This window comes from Dysidea avara, chromosome 15 (assembly GCF_963678975.1).
Source record: "Dysidea avara chromosome 15, odDysAvar1.4, whole genome shotgun sequence".
NCBI lineage: Eukaryota > Metazoa > Porifera > Demospongiae > Dictyoceratida > Dysideidae > Dysidea > Dysidea avara.
Window position 1 is genome coordinate 10,880,648 of NC_089286.1, and position 14,329 is coordinate 10,894,976.

Below are 14,329 nucleotides of genomic sequence, written 5' to 3' on the forward strand. Positions count from 1 at the left end.
AAATGTGGTATCAAATGAATGGTCTCACTGAAAGGAACAATGTGATACTTATTTGAAGTCAATAGCTCATTTCGTTCAGAAGTTAGAGCCATTTAACTGATCAAAAAATTGGCCGCCCACGCACTTAATTAATTTTATCTGGCTGCTGTGTTTTGATGTAGCATTGGAAATGTATGATTTGATTATGGTAATAAACATGATTGATAGCAAGGGGTAACTAAGAAGCCTTTAGCGTTGGTCTGTTGTCATGGAAACCAAATTTGTGTTTGAATTGATGCTAACATGATTGTGACATATAAACTGGTAATTTTTCAGCAAATAATAATATTATAGCAATTTCTTAGATTGTACGTAATAAGCTCTGATATAAATGTAAACTTATGACTTATATAAAACAGCATAAATTCCTAAGAAATTCTGTAAGGATAATCCAAAGTCTACATCAATTATCATCATCTTCAAGAATCACACCATCAACATTGGTACAAGCTGTTCCTTTGCAATTGCCACATGCAGGAGAACATTTTACATTATATTTCTTGCATGTGCACCTCATAGTGCTACAATCTGTGTGGAAATTACATCTTATTATCTTAAGTAGGTCATCTGGAGCTGGTGGTAAATCAGTGAACAATGGCATTAGAGTCCCATCACACTCTTTCCACCCCCATTCAAGTGGCTGAAATTCTCTGCCACAGCCTTTCCACTCCTGTATTTGTAAATACACACGTAGGCTATGGTATTTGGCAGCTGCGGAAGTAGGAGATAGAGTTTGTGGATGAATAAATGTATTATTCGTAGCCACTTTCTCACAGAAACACTTATAGCGTAAACAGTCCAATGTTTCTCCTGGTTTTCCGTTGTACATTGCCACTAAAGCTTGCTCTCCTGCTGCAATTATTTCTTTCGGTGTAGCAGATGATGTGCAAAATACTTCTGCTTGCTCTTGAAAGTTTCGAATTGACCGGAACTTCTTAAGGGAAGCACCTTTTCCAATACCATACAGTTGTGAAGTAGTATCACATCCAAGTATAGCATGAAGGAAAAGAAGATTTTTACATACTTCAGGACCAAGTTTCTTCTTGGCAGCACTAATGTTCCATACTCGAAGTTTCTTGGTGGTGGTTCTTTTTGGCTCAGGTTTGAAAAATATGGTATGAGAATTTAAGCAGGCATGATAGCATAACAATACCAGAAGATCGGTGTCATCACCAACCAGAACAGTGTCTGTTACTGTGGCTGATTCTACAGCTTTCTGTACTATCATTACATCAGCATCTCCTGGACTATGATACACTTTGCAATTTCTTCTTTTTAAGTACTTCCCAAGCATAATAATGAACTTCTGCTTGTTTGTACAGTTTGCTAAAAAGGTTTCTTTTCTCATGTTGAGTTTAGTGCTATCTGTAAATGAAACAGGTACTCCTGATCGTCCTTTAGCTCTCCTTTTGTGTGCCATATCTTTTGTTGATGACTTCTGATATCCATCAAAAACAACTATAGCTTCTCCATATTTCTTTGCTACATAATCTGTGTATATTGTACAAATATTCCCATAAGCTGATCCTTGTGTCCATGGAACACGTTGTAGGAGGGCTCCTCCATCCAGCACAAATTGGACCTCTCCAGGTATTTCCTGACTATCTAGTGACACAACACTCCAAATAGCGTTACTTAGTGCAGCTTTCTGTGGCTGTCTAAGGATTAGTGAAGAATCAAACAATGCTGGTGGATAGCTGCAAAGCTCATACTTGAACACATCTTCAATTCTATTAGTTGCATTTGCTGCTACAGTTAACCATTGGAAGAGAAGTTGGGGATCAATCTGAACTGTAACACCTTCAATTTTCAGTGCAGACCTTGAATTTTCAGTGCAGACCTTGAATTTTCAGTGCAATTTTCAGTGCAGACCTTGAATTTTCAGTGCAATTTTCAGTGCACACCTTCAATTTTCAGTGCAGACCTAGTGTAACAACTTGATGGCTTTTCTTGAAAGTGTACTCAGCAACTGTTGTTCCTTTCATTCTATCCAAAATAGCACTACCAACTTCTCTTGCATTGTCAACATTAATAATGCTCTGTGCATGCACTCCAGAGTAGATGCTGCGTAGGCTGGTGTCAAAAGTAGAAAACGGATCTCGTTCTTGAAGGCAACTAAGAATTATTTGGGTGTCCTTCCAATCACGAGTTAGCCTAGCCTGTGTCATCTCCTTGTTCTGATCTCCAGAATCATAAGACACCCCAGTGAGTTCTTGCATAGCTCTATTTACTTCAGCACATGCTGGCATTGATAGTAACCAAACTAATCGTTGCTGTTCGTTCATACCTCGTCCTCTTGTGAGACCACCATTTGTCTTCATGCTCCTCATCAGCACCTGTTCAATGACAAGATCTGAAGAGAGACCAGCCCAGTAACGATCACTACGTCTGATCACATGTAAGCCATTCTGAAAGTGTTGGTATACATCAGGGTGATCATCTTGGAGATGAGACATTTGCTGTAAGTATATATGTAAAGACTTGGTGTAATTGTTGTGCCCTGCGGCTGCCATGTAAGGAAGCATTTCTGCAACAGCTTGAAGATGCAAATCCCAGTTACCAATACGCTCTGCTCTAATATGTTTGCGAAGAACATCAATCATGTCCATGTACTGAAGCCATAATTTTGCTGTTCTGGAAGTTTTCAAAATTTCTTTCTTGTTTTGAAGGGAATCATCAATTCTGGCTAGTGTAGCATGCTCACATACATGATCTGCAGTTATCGATCCTTGAACTAGCCTTTCATAGAGGATGGCAGCTTCTTTCAGGTCAGTATTGTCAAAGAAATCATCATGTGTTTGTGATATCTCTGCTACCTCCTCTGTTTCTTCGTTTGTGATCTCTGAACATTGTGGTATGGGAATACCAAAGGTGCTAGCTAAGATCAAAGCATTAAGTGCTGCATCAACTATAAGATGTCCTCGTAATGCTCTAGCAGTAGCTTTACCATTGAGCATATGGACTACTGCATTAGGTGCATATACCTGTTCTAGTAGTTCTTGCAAACCAGAAGCTGCCATGAGGTGACCAATGCACCCAAGAAAACTCATTTCGGTATGAAAGCCTCCTAGACGAAGAACTATACTCTTCAGTTCACTTCCAACTGGCTCACTGACAATGATCATCAAAGCTTTCCACCATAGTGGTTGATCAAATGTGATTATAGGTGTGACATTATGTCGCCGGGAATGCTCTTGAATGTATTTCAATGTGGAGTATACGCATGTAGTGTCACTGGGATTGATATCAATCATTGGGAGGAACATTACTGATGATTTTCCAGGATGATTTCCATGATGAACAAGCTGCATCATTCCTGACCATGCTGGCCTTGGTGATCCAAACATAATTGAGGTTTTCCATAATAAATCAAAGTAAGAGGTGGGATCTTTGGCTATAAAACTGTTGAGCTGTTCATATTTAACCTTGGTCATTCCAATACTGTCTTCTTTATGGTACACAATTGGCACTCTACCAACACCAGCTATTTCACTAGGTGTGACTTTAACTCTGTGGATTTGGTAGCTCTTATTAACTCCTGGGGTTATTGCAGCTATCATCCCCATACCATGAAAGGTATCATTTCCATCCAGAGTTTTGATATTACGATCGACATTGTCCGCAACATACTGGATAAAATGTGACGAGTGATTAGGAATGTCAGTTCCATAATTCAACACCGCGTTTTGTTCAAACTGATGAACTTCATTGTAGGAACAACAGAAACCATGCTGATGTAATGTATCGATGAGGAAGCGTGATGCATACTGGTGATGCAGTTGCACACCCAAACCAACTTGTAAAGGTACCAATAAAACTCTGGGACGAGCTGCCTGCATTATAGCTTGCCCAATTGAAGCAATTTTCATCTGGTTTTCTTTTCTTATAATTAAACCTGTAAGAAACAATCTCAGAGACTCTGGTAAAAAGTTGATACATACATCAGATCCTAGATTTTCAAAGCCTGGGTAAACAGAGTTAGATGTTTTCACTGCTTTAATGTCTTCCCTGATTAATTTGGCTGCGGTTTCTATTATCCTCATCTTTTCCTTTTCAGAATCAGTATCACGATGGCAATAAAATTCATGGAGGATTGTCTTGGCTTTATTTCTAAAAGTAACAACATTTGGTTTACCATTGATCTCCGTCTCAATAATTCTATCTCCAAAATGTTCTTTGAGCTTTTGCTGCATATATTGATAACTGTAAGCACCTAGCTCGCTGTCAACCATACACTCTTCCATGTGTTGGATCAAATCATAAATAGTAATCTGTTCATCATCATTTTCTTCAAGGAATTTGGTAGTCTCAAGAAATGCATCTGATTGTTGCTTCTCTTGTGGTCGACCTAACTTCACCTTTTTTGAAGTATTCCCTTCTGATCCATGAGCCAAGGGCATGTTTTTCATGGTGCGAAAATTGACACTGCACACTCTATGATAGACTGCATCAGCTGCGTGTAGATCATGAACTTGTAATACTCTAGCCTGTACTGCATTTGCCCAATCATCCCCCCTGTCATGACACACTGCTAGAATTGTGGCTCTCATTTCAACTGTTCTTGCAGTTACAACTTCTGAAGTTTTTCTTTTTTTGTCAACAATTGCTGGTTCACCACAAAAGAAGCAGTCAGTGCCAAAATTAAACTCCCTCTGTGTTGACCTAAGCATATGCTTACCAGTGTTTGTAGCTGTTGCTGTACCTGGTTGTTCTTCTTTCACTCTTAAAGTTTTAGCTATTTGATCTGGTTTACAATATTGGCGGCGACATTCCTGGTGTACCAACTGTCCAGGTACGCAATGCACAGTGTCTCTTCTTTCTTCACTTGCCTTATTGATGCTTGCACATCCCTTTTCTCCTAGGGTAACTTTGGATAATGCTTCTATGGGTAGATTGCAAATGACACACTCTTCTAGTACCTCCATGTCTTATCCATTGAGATCAGAGGATAGCACTCTAGCTATTCAATTGTCTTATAAAGCTTGCTAAATAATAGAATAAGAAAATTTAATGTGCAAGGATTGCATGAAGAATAAAACCTAAAAAAACAAATTAATGGCCATGTACAACAATGTCCAAGTAAATTAAAAGGCATATATAGCAGCCTTAATGATTAAATAAAAATATATGGCTACTATGACTAAAATGTTTGAATTCTTGATTTCACAAATCTTATTAACACAAATACAAAAAGGTTGGCAGCAGTCACTAGTTGGCAGAAAAATACAGTATTGATTTTGATTCTCATACCTGAAATCTATTGCTTTAGTCTCTAATATTCTACAGCAATCAAAAGAAAGACACTGTTTTGCTTCTTTTTAATGCCAAGTAAACAACACCATTAGTTATCATGGCAACAGTTATTGGAGCATAATAATCCCAGCTGTGTGATAGTGATAGTTTTCTACCTCTATACTACAAGAAAATTAGCTGACATTGCTCTGCAATTACTTGGACACTAATAATTAATATATGCTGAAACCTTTAAAGCTGAGCATTTTGCTGACAGCTGAATGTGATTTGTTGACATAAATGTGCTATATAAATTTTATTTGAACTTCCCATATACTAGCCACCTTTGCATAGCAAATTCAAAATTGTACAGTTTGCAATATAATTGGTGGATCTGTGTGTTAGGCCTATATACAGTGTGTAACTGCTTCAAGCTAACAATAGTACAGACTGGTTTCCATGGTAACAGTCAAGTCCTGAAGTGCCACAAATCTCCTTTGTCATTTTTTGTCTTTTACCACAGCTTAAAGTGTGCTTCCAGTCAAGAAAAGAACACTACTATAGTGAAAACCTTAAATTTAATTAAGTGCGTGGGCGACCAATTTTTTTTGATCAGTTAAATGGCTCTAACTTCTGAACAAAATGAGCTATTGACTTCAAATAAGTATCACATTGTTCTTTTCAGTGAGACCATTCATTTGATACCACATTTGACCAATTTGGTTGATATTTGGATGAAATATAGGCAAAATTCTCAATTTTTGCCAAAAATTGGCTGTAAAAGGTCACTAAAAGGTCACTTTCCCGTCATGGGATTCCTTAGGACTTTTGATATGTTATAGAGTACAATTTTCTGTGCTAGGAACTGTTAAGAAAGCTTGTGTTGCAATTAGTTAAAGGTTGACCCCTTATTTTCCATAAAATGACTGGACTATATGTATTGGTGTGATGTCCATTTTAACTTTTTTTCCCTCATCATATATAGATACATGAAGGGTACACAAGAGAGAGGTGTCATCCTGGGTTCAGTGGATGAGATAGTGATCACACTTGATGATAATGCAATGAACCTTCAGAGCATGTCAGCATCACGTTTTGTAGGACCATTTGTTGATAAGGTTCAGAAGTGGGAGAAGTCATTATCCCACATCAGTGAAGTGGTGGATGTGAGTATATGAGACAGCCAATACATACAGTGTGTGTGATACAAGTTATTGTAGGTGTGGATGGTAGTACAGAGAAAGTGGATGTACCTTGAGAGTATCTTCATTGGTGGTGACATCAGAGCACAACTACCTGAGGAGGCTAAGAAGTTTGACAATATTGATAAGACCTTCAAAAAGGTACATACCCATATTCAGTTATGTAACATTTTACACCATGTGCCAATAGATCATGTCTGATACTGCTAAGAACCCAAGAGTATTAGAGGCATGTCACAGTGCTAACAGGCTGCAGGACATACAGATGTTATGTACTGGTTTGGAGAAATGTCAGAAAAGCTTGAATGATTATCTAGACTCCAAGAGAAATGCTTTTCCACGTTTTTTCTTCATCTCTGATGATGAACTGTTATCTATCCTTGGTAGCCATGAGTGTACTTGTGTACAGGAGCACATGATAAAGGTAACCTTGAGAAATTGTGTATGTAGATCTGTACACAGAAACTACTATTTTTTAGATGTTTGACAACATCTCAAAGTTGAAGTTTGGTCAGGGTCACACAGGAGAGCCCCTAGCACAAGCCATGATATCCAGTGAAGGAGAAGAGATGCAGTTTCGTAGTGCTGTTGCTGCAGAGGGTAGAGTAGAGGACTGGATGACTGCAGTACTGAATGAAATGAGAAGGACAAATCGTCTGATCACTAAAGAATCTATTTTCCGCTACTGTGAAAAGGGTGCACCCCGGTGAGTACCATCAATTCTAAATGTAGTCTATTTCTTGCATCTATTAAACTAGTATATTTAAAAATTTAAAAATGAAGTAGGGATCCAAGCGATAAAAAGTAGTGAAACAAGAGATCGAATGATGGTATTACAGCATAGCTCTGTGAGAAAATCCCATCTTATAACAATATTTTGTTCATTGCCAAAGTAGGAATTTTCCCACTGAGCTATCCCGTAATACCATATTCATATCCTGTTTCACTACTTTTTATTGCTTGGATCCTTATTTCATTTAAAAATATACTAATTTGTTTAGTTTTTTGTTGCAGCATGTGTGACTGTTCTATTAGGGTGACTGCTGCATAAGAGTATCTCGAGTCAGCGTCCCGCCTACGAAGTGGAGGTGTGGTCTCCCATTCCATTGTTCTAAATTGTTAAATGGGTGTGGTTTCGAAAGTTACAGGTATTTACCGGGTGTCCAGTACCTTTTACAGTAGCGTAAGTGCCTTAAATAATTTGTGGCATCTAAGTATGCTGCACAAGGAAGGTGTTGGTATGGAAAATTAACACCTTGATACATGAAGAAGATGACAACCAGGTTGATTGAAGATAAAAGGAAAGACAAGGCACAGAGGGCACACACTTGTCAGAACCTCAAAAGGCACATGCCACTGGTTAGTTTGTTATTGTAACATAAAATGTTGGCCATACGCTGCTTCATTTGGCATCCAGACAGGCAGGGTACAGTAGTACTGTATAAGTAGGGATCATCCCTAAAATGATGTGCGCCACCTAAAACATTTCCTTTAAAAAATCATTCTAGAGACATCTTATGTCATGAAAATCACCTTTACGGAATAATATTAGTTCATCAAGCACCAAACGCAGCATTAAAAACAAGAAAGCACTTACAGAGATGACCTAATATAGAATTTCAAATTGCCTGAACTCGAATTTTCGTCTGTGTTTGATTAACAATTATTTTTGTGTATCATTAAGTATATGTTCCTTTACTCCTAAAGCACACACAGTTCTATTGTGCAGTGTTATTTGTATGGTATAGGGTGGAGTGGATGTACTGGTTCCAAGGTATGGTGATATTAGCTGCTAACCAGGTCTGGTGGACGTGGGAAGTTGAAGACACCTTCATGAAAGTAAAGAAGGGAGATAAGATGGGACTAAAGAACTATTCTAAGAAGCTTCACACTCAAATTGGAGAAGTTGTTGTCAAGGTAGATATAAATGCAATACAGTGGAACTTCTCTATTACGGACATTTTGGGACCCAGAATTTTTGGCCACTTTTTGCTGTAATATAGAGGTTTTCCTCTTTATCAAAGGTAAAAAATGTATTAACCAGACCTGTTGGGACCAAAATTTTTGTCCTTACTATGGAGGTTTTTTCTACTGTGTTCTTAATTCGGGGAGTTTGTTAAGAGAGGTTCCACTGTATATGCATAAATGATATAAAATTTGTCTGAGCATTCCATTGTTTTGTCACATGTGTGTGTGTATTACAGGTTCGGTCTCAGCTAAGCAAGAATGACCGAAAGAAGTTCAACAGTTTACTGATCATTGATGTACATAACAGAGACATTGTGGACAGATTTGTGAGGGACAGGTAACTTTGTATGTTTTGTGTTTGGTAAGGTCAATGTTTTGAAGCAAAGGTTGTTGTACTCTAATAATGCATCTAACAATCTTTTGTACATATTTTGATTGTTTTATACAGCATTATGGATGCAAGAGAGTTTGAGTGGGAGAGTCAGTTGAGGTTCTACTGGCAGATGGAGCCAGATGAGCTGACAATCCAACAATGTACTGGATCATTTGGTTATGGATATGAGTATATGGGACTGAACGGAAGACTAGTTATTACACCATTGACTGACCGTATTTATCTCACCTTAACACAGGTATAATTTGTTATAACTGTCCATGTTATGTATGTGAATACTGTAACTGTGATGTGTATGGTAGGCACTTTCCATGCATCTTGGAGGAGCTCCAGCAGGACCTGCTGGTACTGGCAAGACAGAAACTACCAAAGATTTGGCTAAAGCTCTTGGTCTACTGTGTGTTGTGACCAACTGTGGAGAGGGTATGGACTACAAGGTGCGATGTTTGAATTTACTGTGCACACGAGTCACCACACACATATACTTGTCTAAATTCTTTTTTATAATGTTGATTTGAATTTAGAAGACTGATTTGAATGTTAGGAAACTGATTTAACATATGTACATGTGTCTGTGTTTATGTAGGCTGTAGGGAAGATATTCTCTGGTTTGGCTCAATGTGGTGCATGGGGATGTTTTGATGAGTTCAACCGAATTGATATTTCAGTATTGTCAGTTATATCCACTCAAATCAAAATCATCCAAAATGCACTCATCAACAACCTCAAGAAGTTTCAAGTAAGTCTTGAACAATTGGTCCTCATTTATCTGAATACCATTGTTCCTAGAGTTACACAAATTATTCAGATAAGTGAATTTGCTAGAGAGTTTCATTCAAGTTCTCTAATAGAACATATGTTACTGTAATAGAGTGTACGCTAGTGACAAAATACTCAACAGTTACTTATGACATTCGAATAATTAAGGTGTGAGGTTGGATAATCAGGGATGCACTGTACTGCATTATCTATACCAAAACAGCCAAATTGTGAAAAAAGGGTAGAGCCCCAAAGAGGCCAGGGTAAAAGGTTGTGGAATCAAACATGGTGGCCAAGAAATGACTGCAATGATGATGATCATTGAAATAACTAACATTAGCATCATTGCAACCATTTCTTGGCCACCACCTTCATAGCTGAATGCTCTAATAGGGTGGCTGCAGTATTAGAGTATCTCGATAGCACACTTGCTATATGTGACTGTCTCTGGGAAAACCGGTCTTATCGCCCATTTAAAAGTATCGAGAAACGTCGGTATTAAATATTCAGTGTGCTGTAGCTGGCCAATGGTGGTAGCTCTACGCATACCAAATTTTCACACGTTTTGCAACAATTTCTTATCTTCCTGATCACCAGAGTTTTTGATAAGTATTTCGACTCTGAGCCAATCTGGCCCAACCCAGACATTTACTGCTCCACCAGTAATATACCACTGGGCCAATCAGCTTATGTTTGATGTGTAGCAGTCACAAAGCTGAACTAGTGCTGAGAAAATTTGAGCAGAAGTCATGAGTTGTGTGGGCCATTTTGTGTTCACACTGGGCCAATGGAGCACCATATTGCCTTATCAAATACCCTGCTGATCACCCAGTGAAAAAGTAGTCAACAGCTAAGTTTCCTGCCATTTTAGATAGTTTTTAAACTGAGGTTGTCTGTATCAGGCGAGCTCCAGAAGGGTGGGAGGCGGGGTCCCTGGAAGGCGGGCAAGATGGTGTTCAAAAATTGAAAAGAAACGTGTTGGGATGAATTGGGCCAAGTTATGGGCCACTCAGGGCTCAGAACTGGCTAAAATGAAAGGAAATTTACATCACAGGTCATTGTCTAATACCACGGAGTTGTACAGCCACACACAGCCATCTCCTGGTTGGCCAGGGCTCCATCAAGACCCCAGACCACTCGTACGGCTCACCACTGTGCTCTAAAAAAGCAGCCAGCAAAAGCAGACCACTTTACTCTGGTCGACTGTGGCAGTGAAACTTGATAGTGCATTCATTAAGCTTTGTGTTTGTGTGAAAAAATCAAACTTCCTGTCTTGGGCGATAAGAACAGTTTTCGTAGATCCAGTCACATATGTAGTTGGTTTCACTATTGTTTTTAAATCAGATTCTTCTACACCACTAAAAAACTAACTACTCTTCCTATATACCAGTTTTGGTTCATTCTGCTAAGCAGTTTGCCTGCGAGGCATAGGCATGGTAAGTTGTAATTTTGTTAGTAGCAGAACTCAATCATGTGATTGTTACACACTGTTGCTTTTCATACTGTATCTTCATGGTGTTTAGCTCAATTTCTTCCAAATCACAAAAGATTTAAAACAAATTACAGAACCTGCTCTAAACCAAGCAAGGGATAAATAATTTCACCAACTGTGTTGTGGAAGTAATACTATTTGTACTTGTATGTTTTTACTGCTGAATAACAACTGTTCTTGGGTGTGTGGTCCAGGATAGAGCGATGTTTTACAAAAACGCGCTGCCAAAAACCAGACTAACATGCAGATTACTGAACCCCTATAATTTTGACACAAGTAACTATATCTAGGTCCTGTGGAAGCAATATTTTAAGTTACTGTTTGTGAAGACATTTTATTGAACTTTTAGTAGTTTTTTCTAGTGAAACAAGCTCTTTGATAGCTTGTATCTCTGTCACTGGGAAGAAATATGCCAAAAACGCTTCCACAGGACCTAATAAATTTAATGTACAGTATCACCATGCCCCAGAATTGCCCATAGAGCCTACAGCTTTTGCTGCATTTGGCTGCACAAAAAAACAAGTTGGGGCTGAGTGATGTATGGGCTGGTTTACCTGTCTTGCTACAACAACTTGTAGTGTTCCACCTGCCTCAAACTACACTGTAGCGACGTAAAAACATTAAATATGAAGGGCTTTGTGTTCACTTTAAACCTTTCACGCTGCTAGACTCAGTATACTGGTTTTATAGCCTTCTCAAAAAGTATTGGTAGGCATTCAAAAATTTGAATGATTCCCCGTGACTATACCGTAACCTTAACCTATCTACGTATGTATTGATTTTCAGCTTCTTCCCATAAGCAGTTTACCTTGTAGGCATGACAACATTTTCAAGTTATTTTTTATGAATAGTTGTTAATAACTCTGTGACTGTGTATCATATTTAAACCAAACTTGGTACCAAGATTCGACTTTAAGCCCCACCCCTATATATGTGTGCCAAATTTCAAGACAATTGGATAACATCTTGGCGGCTTTGTAAGTGTGCAAAAGAAGGAAAAATTTAACTAATATTTGAAAGTTCGAATCTCGGGAACACCTGTGGTGATTACGCTCAAACTTGGTACGTGAAATATTGAAGATGGAGGGCATTTTTATAGCAAAATTTGTCTCGTTTCATAAAGGCAGCACGGAGCCATGTATGTGTGAAAATTTCATTTTTGTTCTTCCTGTCAATGACCTACTGGTGTGGCACACCAGTTTCTTGAGCGGCATGACCCACTACCGTGTGTCTTGATATTCAAAATTCACAGAAGGGCCTTTGTATGTTTCTATCGTATTCTATTAGTTTGAAGGTGTTGAGATAGCCATGGACAACAGGATGGGTATCTTCATCACGATGAACCCCGGTTATGCTGGTCGTACTGAACTACCAGAGAGTGTGAAGGCATTGTTTAGACCAGTAGTTGTGATTGTACCTGACCTGATGCAGATCTGTGAGATCATGTTGTTTTCTGAAGGATTCCTCATGGCCAAGGTACATAAGGACATATTTTTATTTATAGTGTATGGTGGTAATTGCATGCATATACATAATTACTACATACACAGACACATGTATATGCATATGCATGAAGTGTCTATAATCTCAACAGGTTCTAGCTAAGAAGATGACAGTGCTATACAGTTTAGCTAAAGGACAACTCAGCAGACAATACCATTATGACTTTGGATTACGTGCACTAAAGGCTGTACTCGTGATGGCTGGAGAGCTTAAGAGAGGATCACCTGATCTACAAGAGGTGAATTATAATGAATCCTATTCCTTGTTTGCTCATACATATATGTTTGTCCATACATATATGTGTGAGTACATATCAAATGTTTGGTGTGCAAATTTAGCTACGTACATTTAATTATAGGATGTGGTGCTAATGAGAGCCCTACGTGATATGAACTTGCCCAAGTTTGTGTTTGAAGATGTTCCACTATTCTTGGGGCTGATCTCTGATTTGTTTCCTGGACTGGACTGTCCCAGAGTGAGATATCCTAACTTCAATGATGCTGTAGAACAAGCACTGGTGGACAATAAATACATCCTACTACCACAGCAGGTAGAAATTGATGCACATTCATATTTGTGTAGTTTATTCTCAGTTATGTATCTTAATCTGAAATGTGTTCTATACTTAATTTGAATGTTCCACTCTCTGTACCGGTCAGTGTAGTGAGTGTACTATACGTCATATAGTCCTATTCAGTTTTCGATTTTATTTATGCAATCAAACAAACAAAAAATAGTACAATAGCTGACTTGGTTACATTCCACATTTATTCTGTTGTATACAGGTGGATAAGGTGGTTCAGTTGTATGAGACAATGTTAACACGTCACACTGTGATGGTCGTGGGTCCTACCGGTGGTGGAAAATCAGTTGTCATACACACCTTGTGCAGGGCACAAACCAAGTAAGTTTTAGTTAATACATGTATTTACAACTACTTTGTTTATCACTTTAGGTTGGGATTGGTCACAAAGTTGAATATCCTCAATCCCAAGGCTTGTTCTGTGATAGAACTGTATGGTATTCTGGATCCAATTACTAGGGACTGGACTGATGGACTATTATCAAACATCTTCAGAGAAGTGAACAAACCAACAGAGAAGAATGAGAGAAGGTATATTTTGTTTGATGGTGATGTGGATGCCTTGTGGGTGGAGAACATGAATTCTGTCATGGACGACAACAAACTCCTTACTCTAGCCAATGGTGAACGTATCAGACTGCAGAAGCACTGTGCCCTACTAGTGGAGGTACATGCAAGATCTGTATAATTAGGAATGCACGATATGCTCATGTAGGTAGTTAGTAATACATATATATTGATACAATTAATTGAGTATCACAATACGTTACTTCACCTAAACAATATCAATATATACTCTAATAGAACAGTTAGTGAGTGCTCTAGTAGAGCATAAATACTATAATAGGTAATACAGTGATCTCTTTCTACTAATGTACTCTTAGCTGTTTATTCTTTAAAAATTTAAGCATCAAAAAGGATATTGCACAACTCACAGAACATTGAGTGAATTCATCATAGTGGTTAGCTGAAATGGTAGTACCAGTCATAACTAGCCATGACCACTTCATTATAGTATTGCGATACAGTATCGTATCAGTTTATTGATGGTAATACGTGATACACAAAATGCACTGTATTGCAGAACCCTAGTTAACATCCTATGTCAGCTTGGCCCCGATGCACTTCCATCCAAAACATATGCAAGAATATTATTG

At 38.4% G+C, this 14,329-nt stretch overlaps 3 protein-coding genes across 4 annotated transcripts in view; 1 reads left to right on the forward strand and 2 right to left on the reverse strand.

The window, feature by feature from the left end:
• LOC136245998 (uncharacterized) overlaps nt 1-14,329 on the reverse strand; it is a 220,963-nt gene that overhangs the window by 30,257 nt on the left and 176,377 nt on the right. The window lies entirely within an intron of this gene.
• Nucleotides 1-14,329, forward strand: part of LOC136245985 (dynein axonemal heavy chain 10-like) — a 55,030-nt gene that overhangs the window by 16,176 nt on the left and 24,525 nt on the right. Inside the window, exons 19-32 of the mRNA XM_066037433.1 lie at nt 6,257-6,437; nt 6,492-6,614; nt 6,664-6,897; nt 6,953-7,179; nt 8,222-8,390; nt 8,678-8,778; nt 8,890-9,073; nt 9,138-9,272; nt 9,422-9,574; nt 12,374-12,562; nt 12,681-12,827; nt 12,948-13,139; nt 13,375-13,493; nt 13,545-13,839. Of these exons, the coding sequence (XP_065893505.1) occupies nt 6,257-6,437; nt 6,492-6,614; nt 6,664-6,897; nt 6,953-7,179; nt 8,222-8,390; nt 8,678-8,778; nt 8,890-9,073; nt 9,138-9,272; nt 9,422-9,574; nt 12,374-12,562; nt 12,681-12,827; nt 12,948-13,139; nt 13,375-13,493; nt 13,545-13,839 (2,449 nt within the window). The remainder of the gene's footprint in view (nt 1-6,256; nt 6,438-6,491; nt 6,615-6,663; nt 6,898-6,952; nt 7,180-8,221; nt 8,391-8,677; nt 8,779-8,889; nt 9,074-9,137; nt 9,273-9,421; nt 9,575-12,373; nt 12,563-12,680; nt 12,828-12,947; nt 13,140-13,374; nt 13,494-13,544; nt 13,840-14,329) is intronic.
• LOC136245987 (uncharacterized) lies at nt 233-3,587 on the reverse strand. Its single transcript, XM_066037438.1, has 2 exons — nt 1,977-3,587; nt 233-1,879 (listed from the first exon to the last, which is right to left on the reverse strand). The coding sequence occupies exons 1-2, from the start codon at nt 3,471-3,473 to the stop codon at nt 443-445; spliced, it is 2,934 nt and encodes a 977-aa protein (XP_065893510.1). The 5' UTR covers nt 3,474-3,587; the 3' UTR covers nt 233-442.

Coding starts and splice junctions, on each gene's coding strand:
- LOC136245987 (XM_066037438.1), bottom strand. CDS start 3,473: ATGACCAAGGTTAAATATGAACAGCTCAACAGTTTTATAGCCAAAGAT. Junction 1,880..1,976: donor CTTTCAAGAAAAGCCATCAA/GTTGTTACACTA, acceptor TGAAAATTCAAG/GTCTGCACTGAAAATTCAAG.